Raw genomic sequence first — 21,567 nt, 5'->3', positions numbered from 1 at the left:
GCGGATCTGCTAGCGGGTTTTGGTGTGCACCAGCCCTATGTCAGTGTATATAAGCTGTGTTTTTCAGTTTTGGTCAGGAACCAGTCCGACGAAGGCTTTTTATAAGTCGAAAGCTCACTGTTTATCCATCTCTAAGTTAGCCAATAAATGGTATCATCCTGATTCAAAACTTCTTGATAGAAATGGTAAGATTGGATGAAACAAATTGTACCATGTATGGGCACCATAAAGGTGGCCACACACCATACAGTTTTTTTTTTAATATCTGTTCAATTCAAGAATAGCAATCATTTTTTCTAACTGATTGTAACAAATTAAAAATCTGACCAATGTACCACACACCTAGGTTCAATTTTTCCCCAATCATGAATAAAATAATTGAAAGCTCAGAAAAAATTGATTGGAACTGTACATCAAGTAAATGACAATCGGTCACACACCATACAATTCTTGATAAAGTTGGTCTGAAATTTCCAACATGTCCAATCTCCAAAAATCGGGGGAAAAAACGGGAAATCCGATCGGATTTCTCGTTCGAAAACAAAGAAAAGCTCTTGAATTTTCAGGACAACCGATCGGAATTATCGAATTGTCGAAAAATTGAAACTTTTAATTGTATGGTGTGCGGTCACCTTAAGTGTGAGGGCACTTTCACACTGGCGCAGTGCGTTGTGGCACGTTGCTGCACTGCTACCGGAGCCTAATGATAGCCTATGGGGAAGTTCATATTTCCCACATTGCTGTACGCTGCGCCGGAAGCGCCCGATTTAACGCTAGCACATAGGTTACTGCGCTCCTCCTGCAGCGTTCTGCATCAGCCTGGAAGTCATGTTAGTCTATGGGGACGCAGGCGTCTTTCAAGAAGTTGGCGGCACGCATGCGCGGAAGCTTATTGGTGCGATACGCTTCCGTGCACTTCAGCATACCCAAAGCAGGAAGTGACCGCAAGCTCGCATCACTTCCTGCTTGGCCGAATGCCAGACAGGGAACACCGTGTACTAACGCGGTGTTCCCTGATGGCCGGTTTCTGGCGGTGGGGCGGGCGCGACGCACCGCATCGCTAATGCCAATTTAGAGTGTGAAACCAACCTTAGGAATAGGTAGTGGGAGGGTTAGTTAGGTCTATCAGTTTTTCCATGGTCCTTGCGGAGCCTTGGCTAAGAACCACTGCTTTGTGGCAGCAGGCCAGTCTCACAGCAGGGTTTTACCATACAGTGTAATGAGATGAACAGCCTGCTGCCCCTTGGATATTACAGTATGGAAAATGCCAGTGCTTCATTTTCATTAACTGGGAACTGCGCAATTCTGTGACTTACTGAGACAATTACAGCGTGCTGATTCCTCTGTGCCCAGAGAGTCTCTTAATGGTACAATTACACTTTATAAACGATTGTCTGGCTTTACTTCCAAACAGTAAATCAGGCATTATTGGTAATCCTGCTGGTCTCCACCCAGTAGCCAGAGTATCATAAAATATCCTGGCAGGCCCAAGCTGTATTCATCCGTCACTCATAAGCTGAAGGTCTGTGTCTTTATGCCATACTCCGCTAATTCTTAGTTTAAGGAGAACTCCGGGAATAGGCTAAATATAAGTATCTTCAGAGTTATATTAGTTATTGTAATTAATTGCATACTGTTGTTCTCTTACTTATAATGGGGTGGATGCAGAAAAGGCCGGTAACATTGCACATCACGCAGCAATGTTACCGGCCTGTACTGAACCTAGTTACCATAGCAACATGCGTAAACCGTGTATGCTCGGTACAGGTGCAATTAACATGATGCACCTCCCATAAGTTGGGTACTAAGCACTGAATCCATTCACAAATCAACCTGCTTCATATGATACCGGCCCAGAGATACTTCAAGAGGAACTGTAACCAAGGAATGAACTTCCTTGGTTACATCCCAATCAGTAGCTGATACCCTCTTTACCACAAGATCCCAGTAGATCATCGGGGGGGGGGGCTGTGTGGCTGATATTGTGGTGAAACCCCTCCCACAGGGTGATGTCATTTTCACTACAGTTCCTCTTTACAGGACAACTGAGGTGACATGTGACATGATGAGATAGACGTGTGTATGTACAGTGCCAAGCACACAAATATCTATGCTGTGTTCCTTTTTTTCTTTTTCTGCCTGAAAAAGTTAAACATCAGGTATGCAAGTGACAGTTTCTGCCCGGGTCGGGACCGGATCGCACTGGGTCAGACTATACCCCCACTGATAAGTAATTACAGCCATAAAACACTTTCCTGACAGTAAATTACTTAGAGCAGGAAAGAGATAAAAAGGATCAATAATTCATAGATTTGAGCTCTGGTATACTTCAATGAAGTCATTGAGCAGAGACAATGAAACAGTAAAAACTGTGTGGTATATCTAAAAAAAAAAGTAATTTTTAGGAGACTGAGGATAGATACAATTGTTTATTTTCACCTCAGATGTCCTTCAAGTGAATTAGATCTATTCAATACATTGTGTCATAATAGGTAATAGAGTTAATTTCATGTGGCGTAACCTTTACCAATTTTGTGTTTCAGGAACGGCGTCAGTGGCGGTGGCTGGGATTCTGGCAGCTCTCAGGATCACAAACAACCGACTTTCCGACCACAAGTTTGTCTTCCAAGGTGCTGGCGAGGTACGGATATTTAAATTGCCTATTAAGTGAGCTTAAAGAGACACTGAAGCGAAAAAAAAATTATGATATTATGATTTGTATGTGTAGCACAGCAGTGGCGGACACAGGCAGCAGTGGGCCCCTGTGCAAAATATCAATTGTGGGCCCCCCCTGACCTGCGGCGCGCGAAGCGGCAAAAAATGGGTGCGGCTATAACCTGCGGCGCAAAAAATGGACGTGGATAGAACCTGCGGCGCGTAGCGCCGCGGCAAAAAATGGGCGTGGCAATGACCGGATAAGGGCGGAGCTAACTGTAATTTAAAGTGATCCCGGGGTGAGAGTGATATGGAGGCTGCCATATTTATTTCCTTTTAAACAATACTAGTTGCCTGGCGGCCCTGCTGATCTATTTGGCTGCAGTAATAAACTGAATTACACCAGCAACAAGCATGCAGCTTAATCTTCTCAGTTCTGACAATATTGTCAGAAACCCCTGACCTGCTGCATGCTTGTTCAGGGTCTATGGTTGAAAGAATAAGAGGCAGAGGACCAGAACGGCAACCAGGCAACTGGTATTGCTTAAAAGGACAGAAATATGGCAGCCTCAATATTATTCTCACCTCAGGTTCCCTTGAAAAGTGCAACGCAAAGACAGTGGGCCCAAGTTTTGGTGACCCTTTCCCCAGAAAATTCACATAATTGTGCAGGTTTTCTCAAGAAAATACACATAATGTGAGCAGATTTGCCCAGAAAATACATTCAATCATGTCGGCAGATTTGCCCAGAAAATACATTCAATCATGTCGGCAGATATGCCCAGAAAATACATTCAATCATGTCGGCAGATATGCCCAGAAAATACGTGCAATGATGTCGGCAGATATGCCCAGAAAATACGTGCAATGATGTCGGCAGATATGCCCAGAAAATACGTGCAATCATGTCGGCAGATATGCCCAGAAAATACGTGCAATCATGTCGGCAGATATGCCCAGAAAATACGTGCAATCATGTCGGCAGATATGCCCAGAAAATACGTGCAATCATGTCGGCAGATATGCCCAGAAAATACGTGCAATCATGTCGGCAGATATGCCCAGAAAATACGTGCAATCATGTCGGCAGATATGCCCAGAAAATACGTGCAATCATGTCGGCAGATATGCCCAGAAAATACGTGCAATCATGTCGGCAGATATGCCCAGAAAATACGTGCAATCATGTCGGCAGATATGCCCAGAAAATACGTGCAATCTTGTCGGCAGATATGCCCAGAAAATACGTGCAATCTTGTCGGCAGATATGCCCAGAAAATACGTGCAATCAAGTCGGCAGATATGCTCAGAAAATACGTGCAAGCAAGTCGGCAGATATGCCCAGAAAATACGTGCAATCATACGTGCGATGACGGGTACATGAACTTAGCAGCAGTTAATTCAGCAGTTGACATCAACAGGGAACTTTGAGTAAAGCCCTGTCTCCTAATAAAAAATTATGCGCTATTTACTATACATATAGAAGATATTAGATAGTGAGCTCCTCTGAGCACAGTCAGGACATGACTATGTACTCTGTAAAACGCTGCAGAAGATGTCAGAGCTATATAAATACATAATAATATGATAAGACATTCAACTATGACTATGGTAGGAGTAGTGTGAGCTCCTCTAAAGGACAGTGAGCGACATAACGATGTACTCTGTAAAGTGCTGCAGGTGGGTGGGTGGGCTAAACGATTACCTGGTCGGGAGGGTGGGTGAGCTAAAAGATTATCTGGTCGGGAGGGTAGGTGGGTGTGTGGGCTAATAAAATTACCTGTGAGGGTGGGTGGGCTAAAATATTACCTGTGAGGGTGGGTGGGCTAAAATATTACCTGTGAGGGTGGGATGGAGGATTACCTGGGTCTGGGTGGGTGGAGGATTACCTGGGTCTGGGTGGGTGGAGGATTACCTGGGTCTGAGTGGGTGGGTGGGTGGGCTATAGGATTACCTAGGTCTGGGTGGGTGGGCTATAGGATTACCTGGGTCTGGGTGGGTGGGCTATAGGAATACCTGGGTCTGGGTGGGTGGGTGGGCTATAGGAATACCTGAGTTGGGTGGGTGGGTGGGCTATAGGAATACCTGGGTCTGGGTGGGTGGGTGGGCTATAGGAATACCTGGGTCTGGGTTGGGCTATAAGAATACCTGGGTCTGGGTGGGTGGGCTATAAGAATGTCTGGGTGGGTGGGCTATAAGAATACCTGGGTCTGGGTGGGTGGGCTGTAGGAATACCTGGGTCTGGGTGGGTGGGTGGGCTGTAGGATTACCTGGGGGGGCTGTAGAATTACCTGGGGGTGGGCTGTAGGATTACCGGGGGGGGGGGGGGCTGTAGAATTACCTGGCGGGGCCTTTAGGATTACCTGGGGGGGGGAAGCTGTAGGATTACCTGGGGGTGGGCTGTAGGATTACCTGGGGGGCGGGCTGTAGGATTACCTGGGGGGCGGGCTGTAGGATTACCTGAGGGGCGGGCTGTAGGATTACCTGGGGGGGGGCCTGTAGGATTACCTGGGGGGGGAAGCTGTAGGATTACCTGGGGGGGGCGGGCTGTAGGATTACATGGGGGGGGGGGGCTGTAGGATTACCTGGAGGGGGGGCTGTAGGATTACCTGCGGGGGGGGGCCTGTAGGATTACCTGGGGGGGGTGAAGCTGTAGGATTACCTAGGGGGGCGGGCTGTAGGATTACCTGGGGGGCGGGCTGTAGGATTACCTGGGGGGTGGGCTGGTCGGTCTGGGAGGGTGAAAGATAAGATTACCTGGTCAGGTGGGTGGGTGGACTATTTGCCGAGGCTGGGAAGAGGGCCCGATCACTCCCTCACCTCGGCGGGCCCCCCTCCTGTTATGCGCGGCGCCGAGCGGGAGATACAGCTATTAGTCTCCGGGCTGCAGCAGACACTAGAGCTCCAGCCGCCTGTCCACTCCTGTCTCCTCCTCAGCAATACCGCTCTGCACGCACTGAATCAGGAAGTAGTGCGAGCGGTATTGCTGAGGAGGAGACAGGAGTGGACAGGCGGCTGGAGCTCTAGTGTCTGCTGCAGCCCGGAGACTAATAGCTGTATCTCCCGCTAGGCGCCGCGCATAACAGGAGGGGGGCCCGCTGAGGTGAGGGAATGATAAGAGTCGGGCCCCCCGGGATAAAAAAAAAAACTTAAAAAAAAACAAAAAAAAAAACGCCTGCAATACCTAATGGGCCCCTCAAAAACGGAGCTTGAGGGGCCCCTGTGCGCTTGCACGGCCTGCACGGCCGTATGTCCGCCACTGTAGCACAGCTAAGAAATAAAACATTAGGAGCAGAGACATCAGTCTAATTGTTTCCAGTACAGGAAGAGTCAAGAAACTCCAGTTGTTATCACTATGCAAACAAGACATTAATCTCTACGACTTTCAAAGTCGTGGAGAGGGCTGTCTTCTGACTTTTATTATCTCAACTGTAAGTAAACCGTTTTCTTTTTCTCTGCTAGAGGAGAGGTCATTACTTCACAGACTGCTCTGAAAGAATAATTTTGAATGCTGAGTGTTGTGTAATCTGCACATATTAGAGAATGATGCAATGTTAGAAAACACACTATATACCTGAAAATAAAAATATGAGAATATTTTCTTTGCTGCTAATCTTCTAGTAATTATTCATAGTACAAAACCAATTAATTATATCATATATTTTTTTTCGCTTCAGTGTCTCTTTAAAGGTTACATTTACAGAGCGGACCTGAAGTGAGGAGAGTTAATAAAATGAGATCCTGACCGCAGTAGTAGGAAGCCTGTGGCTGATGCAGAGGTTTCCGGAATCCCCCTGATATATTATTATTATTGATTTATAAAGCATTAACATATTCCGTGGCGCTGTACAAAGTAAGAAACAAACATGGGGTACATTATAATACAGACAATGGGGGTGGATGGGTAGGGGGGGGGGGGGGGGGAGAATCACTTGTGTGCTGAGTTGTACGACCCCGCAGCGCGGCCTTAAAGCTGCAGTGGCCTAATTGGTAAAAAATAGCCTGGTCACTATGGGGGTGTAAGCCTACAGTCCTCAAGTGGTCCAATCACAGGAATGAGATGGCACATTTTAAAGTAGATCTAAACTCAGAACTTCCTCTCTGCTCTAAAGGATAAGCAACAGCATAATAACTTTTACAGACAAAAACATTTGTTACAGCTGATACAACTCCTGCCATAAATCTGCAGGGTGTCTACTTCCTGCTTTCGTAGAAGCAGGCAGATACAGGATTAACATTCTGTGTTTACAAATTAGCTGCCCTCCCGAGGACTGCCAAGATTCCTATGTTGACACAGCTCAGAGATCAAATTACACTTGTGAATAGTCCCAGATGAGGGGGAATTAGACAGGCTAAACCCTCTAAATACACACAGGGTGCCTTCCTCCATGTTTTCTTTCTGTCCTGTGCAAGAGGTCAGGTCCACTTTAAGGTTTGTGTATTCTGAGGGCACTGATTATTTAGTACAAATATAACAGCAGGTTGGAACTTTCATTACCAAATTCCTGAATTCCAGATGCCTCAATGCCCAACATGGTCAGATTTTAAAAATATCCTTTCTTTGCTCCGAAGCTCTCGTCTGTGAGTCAGGCAGAGCAATGCTGCTCAAATTAGGAGATTTCTAAAAACTGAATAATATTTAGGTAGTATTCCAGCAGTAACAGTTATTTATAGTACATGAAAGACCAGAGGAATCTATGAATATATACAGAGGGGAGTCTGGGGCCTCTATACTACCTCTACAGCCTGTGCTAGTGCATGGGGGGGGGGGGGTCCATATAGGGAAGCAGGAGAACAGCAATCACTGTATGGATCGGAGTGTCTGAGATAAGAGTGGGGCCCATCCACTGATACGTGTTGTAAAGCGCAGTGCTGGAGTGCCAGGCCAGGGTCACTTTCTGCTTGGACTTTGTATGTTCTCTTTGTATTGTTATAGAGACATTAAAGGATACCCGAAGTGACATGTGACATGATGAGATAGACATGGGTATATACAGTGCCTAGCACACAAATAACTATGCTGTGTTCCTTTTTTTCTTTCTCTGCCTGAAAGAGTTAAATATCAGGTATGTAAGTGGCTGACTCAGTCCTGACTCAGACAGGAAGTGACTACAGTGTGACCCTCACTGATAAGAAATTCCAACTATAAAACACTTTCTTAGCAGAAAATGGCTTCTGAGAGCAAGAAAGAGAGAAAAAGGGGAATTTCTTATCAGTGAGGGTCACACTGTAGTCACTTCCTGTCTGAGTCAGGACTGAGTCGGCCTCTTACATACCTGATATTTAACTCTTTCAGGCAGAGAAAGAAAAAAAAGGAACACAGCATAGTTATTTGTGTGCTAGGCACTGTACATACACATGTCTATCTCATCGTGTCACATGTCACTTCGGGTATCCTTTAAAGATAATCTAAGACAAGCTTGGGTTCAGAAACACATACTTTGAGTATTTGTTGTAATACTCACGTGCATAGCTCCCAACTGTCTCTCTATGAGAGGAACAGTCACTCTTTGGAAACCCAGTCCCCCTGTCCCTCTTTCAGGACTTATGTCATGTACATCTATATGAATATATGTATTTTTCTACAGAAAAATGTGCTTCATCGACTAAACTTTATTCCCATCCTTTAAATGGATGTATTTATTATTTGCTTATGTTATTATGAAGAAAAATGAACCAGGGGTTTATATGAAGAGGGCGCCTGTAAAAAAGGGCGCCTGGTGGAGCTCATATATACCAACTTCGGCTACAAAAAAAGGCGCAAAAAAAGGCGCCTGGTGTAGCCCATATAAAAACTTCAGGCTACAAAAAAAGACGCTTGGTGTAGCCCATATAAAAACTTCAGGCTACAAAAAAAAGACGCCTGGTGTAGCCCATATAAAAACTTCAGGCTACAAAAAAAGACGCTTGGTGTAGCCCATATAAAAACTTCAGGCTACAAAAAAAAGACGCTTGGTGTAGCCCATATAAAAACTTCGGCTACAAAAAAACTCTGGGATGTGTTAATTACTATTCCCCCTCCAGGCCGCCATGGATAGTGGGGGAATAAAATAATTCAGCTTCCAGCGCTTGTAGCCCATATAAAAACTTCGGCTAAAAAAAAAAAGGCAGTAATATGGGCTACAAAGGTGCACCCTACTGTAGCCGAAAACCTTGTAGCCGAAAAAATTATGGGCTACAAAGGGGCGCCCTACTGTAGCCGAAAACCTTGTAGCCGAAAAAATATGGGCTACAAAGGGGAGCCCGCTTGTAGCCTATATCAAAACTCGGGCGCCCTTTTCTACACCTTGTAGCCATATTTCCAGAAATAACATTGTCTATGGCGGCGCCCTTTTCATACAGGCAGCTCGGGCGCCCTTTTCAACCGATACCTGAACCAGGATAGAAAGGAACAGTGTGCTTTGAATTACAAAACAACATATTTTTCTAATTAAATCTTTATAGTATGACTAGGGTTGTGTTGGGGGTGTGGTTAGAGGTGTGGCAGGGGTGTGGCTTAAAGGACCACTATCGCGAAAATCATAACATTTAAAGTACATGTAAACCTGTACAAATAAGAAGTACATTTTTCCCAGAGTAAAATGAGCCATATATTCCTTTTCTATTATGTTGCTGTCACTTACAGTAAGTAATAGAAATCTGACAGAACCGATGGGTTTTAGACCAGCCCATCTCCTCATGGGGGATTCTCAGTGTTTTCTTTATTTTCAAAAGCACTTAGTAAATGGCAGTTTCTCCATATAAGTGCCAAAAAACTGTGCAGCGAGCAGGGAGGCTGGCCAGCATATTTGTATAAATCCTTTTCAAGGAATGTCTTTATAAAGAATAAAGGCCATGCTGAGAATCCCCCATGAGGAAATGAGCTGGTCCAAAACCTGTCAGTAATGTCAGAATGCTACTACCTACTGTAAGTGACAGCAACATTGGAGAGAAGTAATCTATGGCTCATTTTACTCAGCAAGAAACGTACTCCTTATTTGTAGTTGTAGTTAATCAAAAGTTGGGTGGTATGCTCACGTGTCCCGTTGCCAAATGTTGTTAGGTAGAATTGGTCTATTGTCTCCTACCTTCCCCTATTGGCCTCCAGGCTGTGTACCAAGGGACCGAGCGGCGGCGGGACACGTGAGTGGCGATAAGTACGGGCGGATGTGATCAATGCAGGACACGTGATCAAAGCAGACGGGCAGATGCGGGGCCGAAAGTGAAATTGCTGCAAGCAAATGCAAAATGGTTGGAACACATCTGCTTAGCGCATGCGCTTACTGTGTCCGTTTTCCATCCGCTCTAGTGTGAACCGATCCTTACATCATTCATGTTTACTTTTGAAGAATACCATGACTCAGATTTCCCAGGGGCGGAGCTCTTAGCTGCTGGTGTGAGTTGAGCTATATCCTAGCCACACGCTCTATATACAGGGCTATCTGTGTACAGAACAGGTAATTGTGGAAGATAAATGTGATAAGTAGTTATAAGTATCTTCTTTTCCCCCCAGGCTGCCATGGGAATAGCACAGCTTATATGTATGGCCATGGAGAAAGAGGGAACCCCCAGAAGTGAAGCCATCAAGAAGATCTGGATGGTAGATTCAAAGGGACTGATAGTAAAGGTATGTCACATTATGAAAGATTACCTCCCTGTACCTACAGTATCATTCTAATACACATGTGCACCAAAGCTCAATACCAGAGACACTAAAAGCCTCATTTAAGTTTTCCAGAACTTAAGTTGCTCGACAAACATGGCCCATGCTTGTTTAAGACCATTGGCAGAAACGTTTACAAACCTCTATATGGATCACAGGAGATCTTGGTGAGGACTCCAGAAAAAGCTCATAGGATTGCAGTGACATCTGCAGAACTGGATTTACTGCAGACATCTGTCACCTGGTAGTAGATGATCTTTAAGGCAAGGAACACACATGCTGAAATTGTGTGCGTTTTGCCACGGCTGCACTGACTATTGAATTCATTAGCTACACTCGAGAAACGCATGCCATTACTACACGTTTTTAAATTGTAAATTTTCTGCTTTATCCAGCACAACAGGCGCGTTCGCAATGTATTCCACCGCATCCAAAAAACTGCACAAAACGCAAGAAATCACTGGCAGCAGATGCGATTGCAAAAGCCAACTCACTGCAACAGACATGCGGGAATTACTATGATCCCTGCTCTATACATCCAGGCCAGACTTTCTGTATATCTTACATTCTCTTTCCAGCGTTCTCCAGCCTGCTAAAATCTTTCTAAATTGGACTGGTTTGCTTTTGAAAGACCCGGCCTCCAGTGCCCGTCCACCAAGACCTTCAAAGGTGGCACATAAGAAGGCCGTCCTATGGCTAGTGAATGAATTCTGATATCCGTAAACCCAGGGCAATCACACGTCCATTCTTCTCCACAATGCTTCTAGTTCAATATGGAGAGTTTTGGTAAACACCAAGATGTCTCTAGAACTCGCCCTTTGAGGCTAATTTCTCATATGGTGCGGTGCGATTGTCCTACGGCAGGAGAGCCCGGGAGGGACAATCTCACTGCACCATTGCCCCTTGTACATTACCCCGTGGCAGAGCGTGCCAACAAAGTAATATGCAGAGCTCCACCCCTTGACAGTAACATGCTCCCTGCTGGACAGGAAGTGCATCACTGTTTTTAGGTCACCACAGCAAAAATCTAGACTGTTGCAGTGCCATTGAGTCCAATGCAAATGCCAATGCCTGCTGTGCAGTACCACTTGTACTGGTCAGCGGCGCACTGCAGAGCGGAGTCTGTGTCACCTCTAAGTCATCGGAACCACTTCCGCCGTATAGTACAGCGGGTAGTGTGGCCAGTCTCATAGAGACTAATGGCCACTGCGGCACGGGAGCGTACGGTGACGCACCATGTGTGAGAGGAGCCTAAAAGCGACCATTGCACTTCCTCACACAAGATTTAATAAATTCACTATAAACAGAATAGAGATGATCAATTTAATGTACATAGATTATCCCTAAGGAGAGTTAACGGAAAAGCATGTGACCAGTTTAATCAGGTGACAGATTTGTATGTTTCTGCATGGCTAGATATGATCACATGACCAAGCAGCCTGCACTGGAGTGAAAAGGTTTGGCTAGATAAGATCACATGACCAAAGGAGTGAGAAATGATCACATAATGGCAGGAGAGCCATTCAGAGAGATATACAAATCAGTCACATGGTCAAATGTAATCTTCTTGAGGAGTGTTCCAATTCCAAATTGTATACATTTACATAACATCTGCTTTAACTCAGAAATATTAGTATCTCCTTGATCTTCCTCAATCCCAAATCATAACAGGACTGAATTGCTGAAGATTCAGAATGATAATTGCAGCCAAAATATCTTGTAGAGCAAATCTGAGTTTGGTCCATTATGTGTGGGGCGGACAATACTAATCGTTTTTAGGGCAGGTGTCCAAAATATTCAGTCTATGAAGAAAACAAATCACAGTCATTGTAATAGCTCTCATCTCTCTTCCAAGGACCTTTACAGTCAGCTGAGCACCCTATAGGAGACTGCAGGTAACTGTACTGTAGATCTAACCATCATAGATAATGACTTCGCTCTATAGCAGGGGTCTCAAACTCGCGGCCCGCGGGCCATTTGCGGCCCTCGATACAATATTTTGTGGCCCCAGGGCCCCAGAGCTTGTAGGGGCCCCCAGTGGCTACAAGAGGGAAAAAATTTTTTTCAAATCGGCCTTATAGTTTTTGAGAAAATCGATGTTAAAGTTGCAAAGGAAAAAAATACACATTTAAAAACCAGCCGACTTTAATGGTTAATAGCAAATCCACCTTAAATGCTAGAAACCCTAAATTTGCAGGATATGTTAAGGAGATCATTAGGAATAAGAGGAAAAAACAATTTTTCAAAAAGACCTTATAGTTTTTGAGAAAATCGATTTTAAAGTTTCGAAGGAAAATAGTATACTTTTAAATGCGGTAAATGTCACTTTTAGTAGCAAGCCTAATGGTAGTGTAATTTTACATGTATCAAAAGAAAGAGCAATACATTTCCTGACAGGGTTTCCAGGGGGTCCATACGCAGCCGCAGCGCTTTGGCCAGGGATCGCTATACAGCCGCAATATGGCTGTATGAAGATCCCTGGCATTTTTTTCCTATTTTCCCAATTGTTTTTTTTTTTTATGTTTAGAGTGTGGGAATTTTTTTTTTTTTTTAAATTATGTGGGGCCCCCCCTCCTGAAACTTTTTAACCCCTTGTCCCCCATGCAGGCTGGGGTAGCCAGAATGTGGAGCTCCGACCGATTGGGGCTTCACACCCTGACTATACCAGCTGCTAAAAAGGTCCCTTAATGCCGATTTTTGTTCCACGGTATCTGTTGGGGGGGGGGGGGGGGGAGGGCAGGTTTATTTTGCTCTGGGGCCCCATTGTTGCTTAAACCGGCCCTGCCTGCCGGCAAAAGCAAAAGAGACACGGAAGCGAACTATATTTGCCCATTTTACCTTATAGTTCGCTTCAGTGCTCCCAAGTAATCCGCCGCATCCCCGCCGCTAAACAAGGGCTGCAGACCCCCAAATCCCCCGCGCAAACATCCACGACTGCGCTGAGGGGCAGAGCTTCCAGCTGTAGCTCTGCCCCTCCTGACGTCAATCGCCGAATGGATCGCCGCCTCTCCCCCGCCCCTCTCTGTGAAGGAAGAGTGAGAGGGGCGGGCAGAGGCGGCGATGCGCCGCGATTGACGTCAGGAGGGGCAGAGCTGAAGCTGAAAGCTCTGCCCCTTCCAGGAAATACCGGCGGATTGCCACCCGGGCGATTTGGGGGCTCTGCAGCCCTCGTTTTGCGGCGGGGAAACGTGAACTCCCTTATGCGGCCCAGCCTCATCCTGACTTTGCCTCCTGCGGCCCCCGGGTAAATTGAGTTTGAGACCCCTGCTCTATAGTGTGTCTGGTAATACTTCTAATACAAAATGCTCCCTCCTGTCCAGCCAGAGGGTAGTAGATTCAAAGCTCTCTTTGGCTTTATAATTCTATCTGAGCCCATGTTTGTATTTTCATTAACTACATTCATATCAAGAAGTTTAGAATCAGGATGATACCATAATAAATGGTATCATCCTGATTCTAAACTTCTTGCTTTTAGTGATGGCTAACACAGTACAATACCCTACTGCTACTACTACATTAATATATAATAGATTTTTTTTTATTACAGGACATTAAGAGCTGTACTTTGCAAATTGAAGATAAAAATAAGGCTTAAAGTGTGCCAGAGATGATTAATTATAAAAGATTTATACATACCTGGGGTTTCCTCCAACCCCTTCCACACGGGTCAGCTTCAACGTCGTCTTCCTCCGTCTTTTTGGTGTCCCGGTAGAAGCCCTGTAAGTTTGGCAAGTCCGGGCCAGGCGCTGTGTGGCTGCGCTCACTCCCAAAGCTGGGAGCATTCTGCGCCTGCAGTGGTACTGTGCAGACGCAGAGCGTTCCTGGCCATGGGAGCGTGGCTGGGCACGTGGATGCAGCCGGGCCACGCATGCGCACTGCGCCCCCACTGGCTAAACTTAAGGGGCTTCTACCGGGACACCGAGAAGGCGAGGAAGATGACGTGGGAGCGATCCGTGCGGATGGGGCTGGAGGAAGCCCCAGGTATAATTAAGCATCTTTGGTACACTTTAACTACTTGAAGATTGGCGTGGACGCGGTGGCAACCACAGGACGGCTCAATGCCAATTGGCGTGAAGTCCTAGGGCGGGGTTTTGCAAAAGATCGCGTGCGCATCTCCGCTTAAATGACACAGCTGTCCCCCTGGAAGGCTCAGGAGCGATCAGCTGTCGAAGGCTGCCATTGGCTGGCGGCGGGGGGGGGGGGGGGGGGGGTTGGGGAAGGGGCAGGGAAAATAATAACACAAATTGGTTAATGTATTAAAAAAAATAAACAAATAATAAAAAACAAACACTGCAGCACCAATCAGAGCCCACCAACAGAAAGCTCTGTTGGTGGGCAGAAAAGGGGGGGGGGATTCACTTGTGTGCTGAGTTGTATGGCCCTGCAGCGAGCCCTTAAAGCTGCAGAGCCCTGAATTGTAACAAATAGCCTGGTAAATGGGGGGTGTAAGCCTACGGTCCTCAAGTGGTTAATTCAGTCAATCTTGCTGGTTAAGGTGGCCATACATCTAGCGATGATGGGCAGGCCCACCAAGTGACAGATCTCTTTCTGATTGAGTCTAATCAGAGAGATATTTGTTGCCTGCCCATACACCGCATATCAACAGGATTATTACCTTAAATTGCAGAATAGTAAAACAACCACAAGTTGTCACTGTGTGTAAAACATTATGGTAATCTTTATGGGATTGTCATTTCCTGTATTCTCACTATTCTAAACTTCGGTAATCTTTATGGGATTGTCATTTCCTGTACTCACTCTGTATTCTCTCTGTTCTAAGTAAGCTGCGCTTCCTGATGGTTCTGTATGATATATCTCTGCAAGTTTTCTTCAGTAAAAAGTTCTAACTTGTTATACTGGCCTGGGTGCCTATCTGCTCACACAGAACACTGTCCTCTGACAGTTTTTAGGTTATCTAGAAAGTAGTCTAATGCTAAACATGCTGTAAATGTAATAACTGATGTGAAAAGCCTTTTACTGGAATAATTGAGCATTTCTGCTGAGCACCGGCTGGTTGGGCGTGGGACCCTTCAGAAGTCTCTGTACTGCGTCCCGCTGGACCGCTCACATCTTGTTTGGCTCTAGTCCTCTGGCAGCGGCTCTCGCCAGTAACTTCCTGCTGTGCCAGAATATAATGATAGATGTATCCGATATCCTCCACCTCCCTAAACTGGCAACTGCCCCGAGATGAATTTCTGTGAGTTGTGTATAAAAGAAGAAATAATGCACTGAGAGAAAATATATCAGCGCTTAATACGCCTCCAGGCGGCCGTGTCAGTGCGAGTTATGTAACGCAGCAGATGGACACCAGCCCTGCTCCATTCTGCATGAGAACCTGAGGTGTCAGAACTCTGAGGCAAACTGCCATTCTCACCAGATCATTCCTGTACCCTTACAGCGGTTCTGCGGCCTTCTACTGCACATTCTACTTCACATACATCGGTAGCAATAATGGAAAAGCAATGACTGAGAACTAGTGGTTAAAACCTCGACTAATCTCATAATTGCAGAAGGCAAATTTTAATAAATCTAGAATGATAAATGAACATAAACAGTGTATAAATGTGGTGGGCAGAATACCTGGATTCAGCTCATATTATTGAATTTAGGCCCATGGAAAACACCAGGGCCGTTTTTAAGCAAAGCCATTCCAGGTCATTGCCTGGAGGGTCTCCGGTGATCAGGGATTCCCTAACTGCCACCGCCCGGGACCTTTAAACCCACATGCGACACCTAGAGGGGCAGTGCAGATGAGCCCCGGTACTCCCACCACCAGGGGATTCACCCACCCTGCCTCTATATAATTCATCAGTACAGGGGCGTAACTAGAAATCACTGGGCCCCCCTGCGAATATTTGGATGGGCCTCCCCCCCCCCCCCCCATAGGTGCCAAATAATCGTAATGGGGCAGCGTTTCACTGTAAATTAATTGTAAAGTGGGCAGCATTTTACCAGACAATCGTAATGTGGGCCAGAAAATCGTAATGTGGGCAGAGTTCACCAGAAAATCGTAATGTGGGCCTTTAGAAAATCATAATGTGGGCAGAGTTCACCAGAAAATCATAATGTGGGCACCAGTCACCAGAAAATTGTAACGTGGACAGCATTCACCAGACAATCGTAATGTGGGCAGCGTTCACCAGAATATCGTAATGTGGGACAGAAAATCGTAATGTGGGCAGAGTTCACCAGAAAATCGCAATGTGGGCAGCAGTCACCAGAAAATCGCCATGTGGGCATCAGTCACCAGAAAATCGCAATGTGGGCATCAGTCACCAGAAAATCCTAATGTGGGCAGCAGTCACCAGAATATCGTAATGTGGGCAGCAGTCACCAGAAAATCCTAATGTGGGCAGCAGTCAGTCACCAGAATATCATAATGTGGGCAGCACACACCAGAAAATCCTAATGTGGGCAGCAGTCACCAGAAAATCCTTATGTGGGCAGCAGTCACCAGAAAATCGCAATGTGGGCAGCAGTCACCAGAAAATCGCAATGTGGGCAACAGTCACCAGAAAATCGCAATGTGGGCAGCAGTCACCAGAAAATCGTAATGTGGGCAGCATACACCAGAAAATCGTAATGTGGGCAGCATACACCAGAAAATCGTAATGTGGGCAGCATACACCAGAAAATCGTAATGTGGGCAGCAGACACCAGAAAATCGCAATGTGGGCAGCAGACACCTGAAAATCGTAATGTGGGCAGCAGACACCAGAAAATCGTAATGTGGGCAGCAGACACCTGAAAATCGTAATGTGGGCAGCAGACACCTGAAAATCGTAATGTGGGCAGCAGGCACCTGAAAATCGTAATGTGGGCAGCAGACACCTGAAAATCGCAATGTGGGCAGCAGACACCTGAAAATCGCAATGTGGGCAGCAGACACCTGAAAATCGTGATGTGGGCAGCAGACACCTGAAAATCGCAATGTGGGCAGCAGTGACCAGAAAATCGCAATGTGGGCTGCAGTGACCAGAAAATCGTAATGTGGGCAGCAGACACCTGAAAATCGTAATGTGGGCAGCAGGCACCTGAAAATCGTAATGTGGGCAGCAGTCACCAGAAAATCGTAATGTGGGCAGCAGACACCTGAAAATCGTAATGTGGGCAGCAGGCACCTGAAAATCGCAATGTGGGCAGCAGACACCTGAAAATCGTAATGTGGGCAGCAGTGACCAGAAAATCGCAATGTGGGCAGCAGTGACCAGAAAATCGTAATGTGGGCAGCAGTGACCAGAAAATCGCAATGTGGGCAGCAGTCACCAGAAAATCGCAATGTGGGCAGCAGGCACCTGAAAATCGTAATGTGGGCAGCAGACACCTGAAAATCGTAATGTGGGCAGCAGACACCTGAAAATCGTAATGTGGGCAGCAGACACCTGAAAATCGCAATGTGGGCAGCAGTGACCAGAAAATCGCAATGTGGGCAGCAGACACCTGAAAATCGTAATGTGGGCAGCAGACACCTGAAAATAGCAATGTGGGCAGCAGTGACCAGAAAATCGTAATGTGGGCAGCAGACACCTGAAAATCGTAATGTGGGCAGCAGGCACCTGAAAATCGTAATGTGGGCAGCAGACACCTGAAAATCCCCCTGCAGAATTTCAATGTGTGTGGGCAGCGGGCAGCAGCGGGATACATACCTTCTTCCTTGCGTTCCATCACCGCCTTCTCGCTCCAGCGGCTGACGTCACTTCCGCTTCCGGAAGTGACGTCAGCCGCTAGAGCGAGAAGGCGGCGATGGAACGCAAGGAAGAAGGTATGTATCCCGCCGCCGCTGCCCGCTGCCCACACACATTCACTAGCTGGAGGGGAAAGCCCCGAGGTGAGGGAGAGGGGGGAACTTCCCCTCTCCCCGCCGACTGTGGGCAAGGCTTTCCCCTCATGCTGCCACCCCTCCAGCCCCCAAAAAACGGCCCCGAGCGGGCCCCAGGGGGGGGCCGGGCCCCCCCGCGGGCGCAGGCGCTGCAGGGCCTATTGCTACGCCCCTACATCAGTAACCATGCACTGCCACAGCAGCCATCAGTAACCACGCACTGCCACAGCAGCCATCAGTAACCACGCACTGCCACAGCAGCCATCAGTAACCACACACTGCCACAGCAGCCATCAGTAACCACGCACTGCCACAGCAGCCATCGGTAACCACGCACTGCCACAGCAGCCATCGGTAACCACGCACTGCCACAGCAGCCATCGGTAACCACGCACTGCCACAGCAGTCATCGGTAATCACGCACTGCCACAGCAGCCATCAGTAACCACACACTGCCACAGCAGCCATCAGTAACCACACACTGCCACAGCAGCCATCAGTAACCACGCACTGCCACAGCAGCCATCGGTAACCACGCACTGCCACAGCCAGGCATGTGCACAGGGGGGTGCTCTGGGTGTCCAGGCACCCCCCTTTTTAAAACCTTCAAAAAAAGGCCCCTCTCGCTGCTCAAAATAAGCTCCGCCCCCAACCGCGATTAGCCCAACCCACCCACGGGAGGCTCCTCCCCCGCCTGGGACACTTCTAAGTGAAGAGGCCCAGACAGGATTCCTAGTGTGGCATACTGACCTCTCCCTCCACCTAGGACCCATACTGACCTCTACCTCCCCCAGCACCCATAGTGACATCTCCCTCCACCTAGGACCCATACTGACCTCTCCCTCCACCTAGGACCCATACTGACCTCTACCTCCCCCAGCACCCATAGTGACATCTCCCTCCACCTAGGACCCATACTGACCTCTCCCTCCACCTAGGACCCATACTGACCTCTACCTCCCCCAGCACCCATAGTGACATCTCCCTCCACCTAGGACCCATACTGACCTCTCCCTACCCAGTACCCATAGTGACATCTCCCTTCACCTAGCACCCACAGTGACCTTTCCCTCCATCTAGCACCCACAGTGACCTCTCCCTCCACCTAGCACCCACAGTGACCTCTCCCTCCACCTAGCACCCACAGTGACCTCTCCCTCCACCTAGCACCCACAGTGGCCTCTCCCTCCCCAGCTCTAGCAGTGATCCTGTCTACCCCAGCACCCACACTGACCTATCCCTCCCCCAGCACCCACAGTGATTTTTACCTCCCCCATTGGCTACCCTCCTGTCCCCTGCAGCACCCACAGGGACCTCCCATCCCAAAAGCAGCACCTACAGTGACCTCTCCCATTGCCAGCGCCTACAGTGGCCTCTCCCAACATCCAGCATCCACTCCCTCCTCCAGTAACCACACTGACTTCTCCCAGCACCCATAGTGGCCTACCCTTGACCCAGCACCCACACTGACCTCTACCTCCCTTAGCAGCAACTATGCCATTCATAGCAGCACCCATAGTGACCTCCCACCCCCTGCACCCATACTGACCTCTACCTCCCGAGACCCACAGTGATCTCCCCCAAAGGACCCACAGCAACCTCCCTTTCCTCCAGCACCCATACTGACCTCTACCTTCCACAGCACCCACAGTTACTTCTCCCCACAGTGACCTACCCTTCCCCCATCAACCACACTGACCTCGACCTCCCCTAGCAGCAACTATGCTATTTATAGCAGTACCCACAGTGATCTCCCACCCCCTGCACCCACATCAATCCCACCAATATTCAGCACCCACATTACACTCAACCAGTAACTCCCACTATAGCAAGCACCCAGTACTTGCACCAAGCACCCTGCACCCAATACTCACTCACATCAGGCCTCAATATGGCACTTAGTACTTGCATCAAACAGCCACATGACACCCAGTACCTGCACCCCTTCACCCTATAGCTGGCACCCAGTACTCACACCCACATGGCACAGTACTTGCACCCAGCCCCAACATGGCACTCACTACTCACACCTGCACACCGCCTTCACATGGCACCCACTATCTGCACTCACATAACTAGTACTAGCACCCAAAGTACCTGCACTCAGAACCCACATGACAAACAATGCCCACCCATAGCTAGCACCCAGTGCAGGCATGGCAACAAGTATTTGCACCTATGTGATACCCAGTACCTGCACCCAACACCCACATGTTTCACCTGCAGTAGTTCCAGTTGCACTAAGCCTCCACTTGGTGCCCAGCACCCACACCAAACACTCACATATGACATCCAGTACTTGCACCCAGAACTCACAAGGGACTGAGTACTTGCAATCAACGCCTACATGATGGTTGATACACGCCCATACAGCCAGAATACACATGTCGCCATGGGCCAGCACCCAGAACCCACATGGCACCCAGCATCTGCCTTTAGCACCCACATGACAACTAATACCCCACTAGCCAGCACCCATCACCCATATGTCACCATGTACTCACTCCCAGTACCCACTTGGCACTCAGTATTTGCACCTAAAACCCACATACCCCCATAATCAACACCCACATGGCACAGTACTCACACGTCACCAAGTTCCAAAGCCTAGTACCAGTCCATGGCCAGCACCCAAATAGCACCCAGTACCTATCCTTGGTCTGAACCCATATGAGACTCAGTACTCTCCCATGGCACACAACCAGACCACACATGGTACTCCCTACTCACATGGATCCCTGTACCAATTAGCAATCACATGGCACCCACTATTGTTTATCACCATCTGCTACTCATTCAACACCCAATACTGCATAGCACGCACTGCAAATAAACACCCAATATAAACTGGACCTTGGTAGCTTGACACAGACTTTACTTTGGTATCTCGGCACCCACTGCAACTGAGCACAAAGTGAATCTTTGCGTTTTACCATCTACTGCATCTGTGCACCCACTGCACCTTGGCACTTACTGCAGTTTTGCATCTACTTATGCTTAGCAACCACTGCATATTGGTAACCACTTATTTGCCTGAAAAGAGGATTGGGTGCTGATCAAGAGGGACAGAGGTCCCAGTAATGAAAGGTGAGTCTGTGCCTCCACTGTGGGCTCCACTGTGCCCACTCTAACCTACTAACAGTGGGCACCTACCACTGGTGATTTGAGGGTGGTAGCACCAAAAGTGTTGGTTGGAAGGAGACACAAAGTCTGCCTGATACTGCTATAAAGGTGTGTGTGGGGGGGGTGTATGTGGGGGAAGGCATTGCCAGGTCCCTTTTTTTTAAATTTGAGCACCCCCCACTTAAAGACCCTCTGCACGGCCCTGGCCACAGCAGCCATCGGTAACCACGCACTGCCACAGCAGCCATCAGTAACCACGCACTGCCACAGCAGCCATCAGTAACCACGCACTGCCACAGCAGCCATCAGTAACCACGCACTGCCACAG

The 21,567-nt window shown here is 47.7% G+C and overlaps 1 protein-coding gene across 3 annotated transcripts in view; it reads left to right on the top strand.

The window, feature by feature from the left end:
- ME3 (malic enzyme 3) overlaps positions 1–21,567 on the top strand; it is a 212,096-nt gene that overhangs the window by 169,297 nt on the left and 21,232 nt on the right. For all 3 annotated transcript variants that reach the window (XM_068266772.1, XM_068266773.1, XM_068266774.1), the window contains exons 9-10: positions 2,544–2,641; positions 10,148–10,261. In XM_068266772.1, the coding sequence (XP_068122873.1) occupies positions 2,544–2,641; positions 10,148–10,261 (212 nt within the window). The remainder of the gene's footprint in view (positions 1–2,543; positions 2,642–10,147; positions 10,262–21,567) is intronic.

This window comes from Hyperolius riggenbachi, chromosome 2 (assembly GCF_040937935.1).
Source record: "Hyperolius riggenbachi isolate aHypRig1 chromosome 2, aHypRig1.pri, whole genome shotgun sequence".
NCBI classification, from domain to species: domain Eukaryota; kingdom Metazoa; phylum Chordata; class Amphibia; order Anura; family Hyperoliidae; genus Hyperolius; species Hyperolius riggenbachi.
This window is presented reverse-complemented; position numbering and strand designations above follow the sequence as displayed.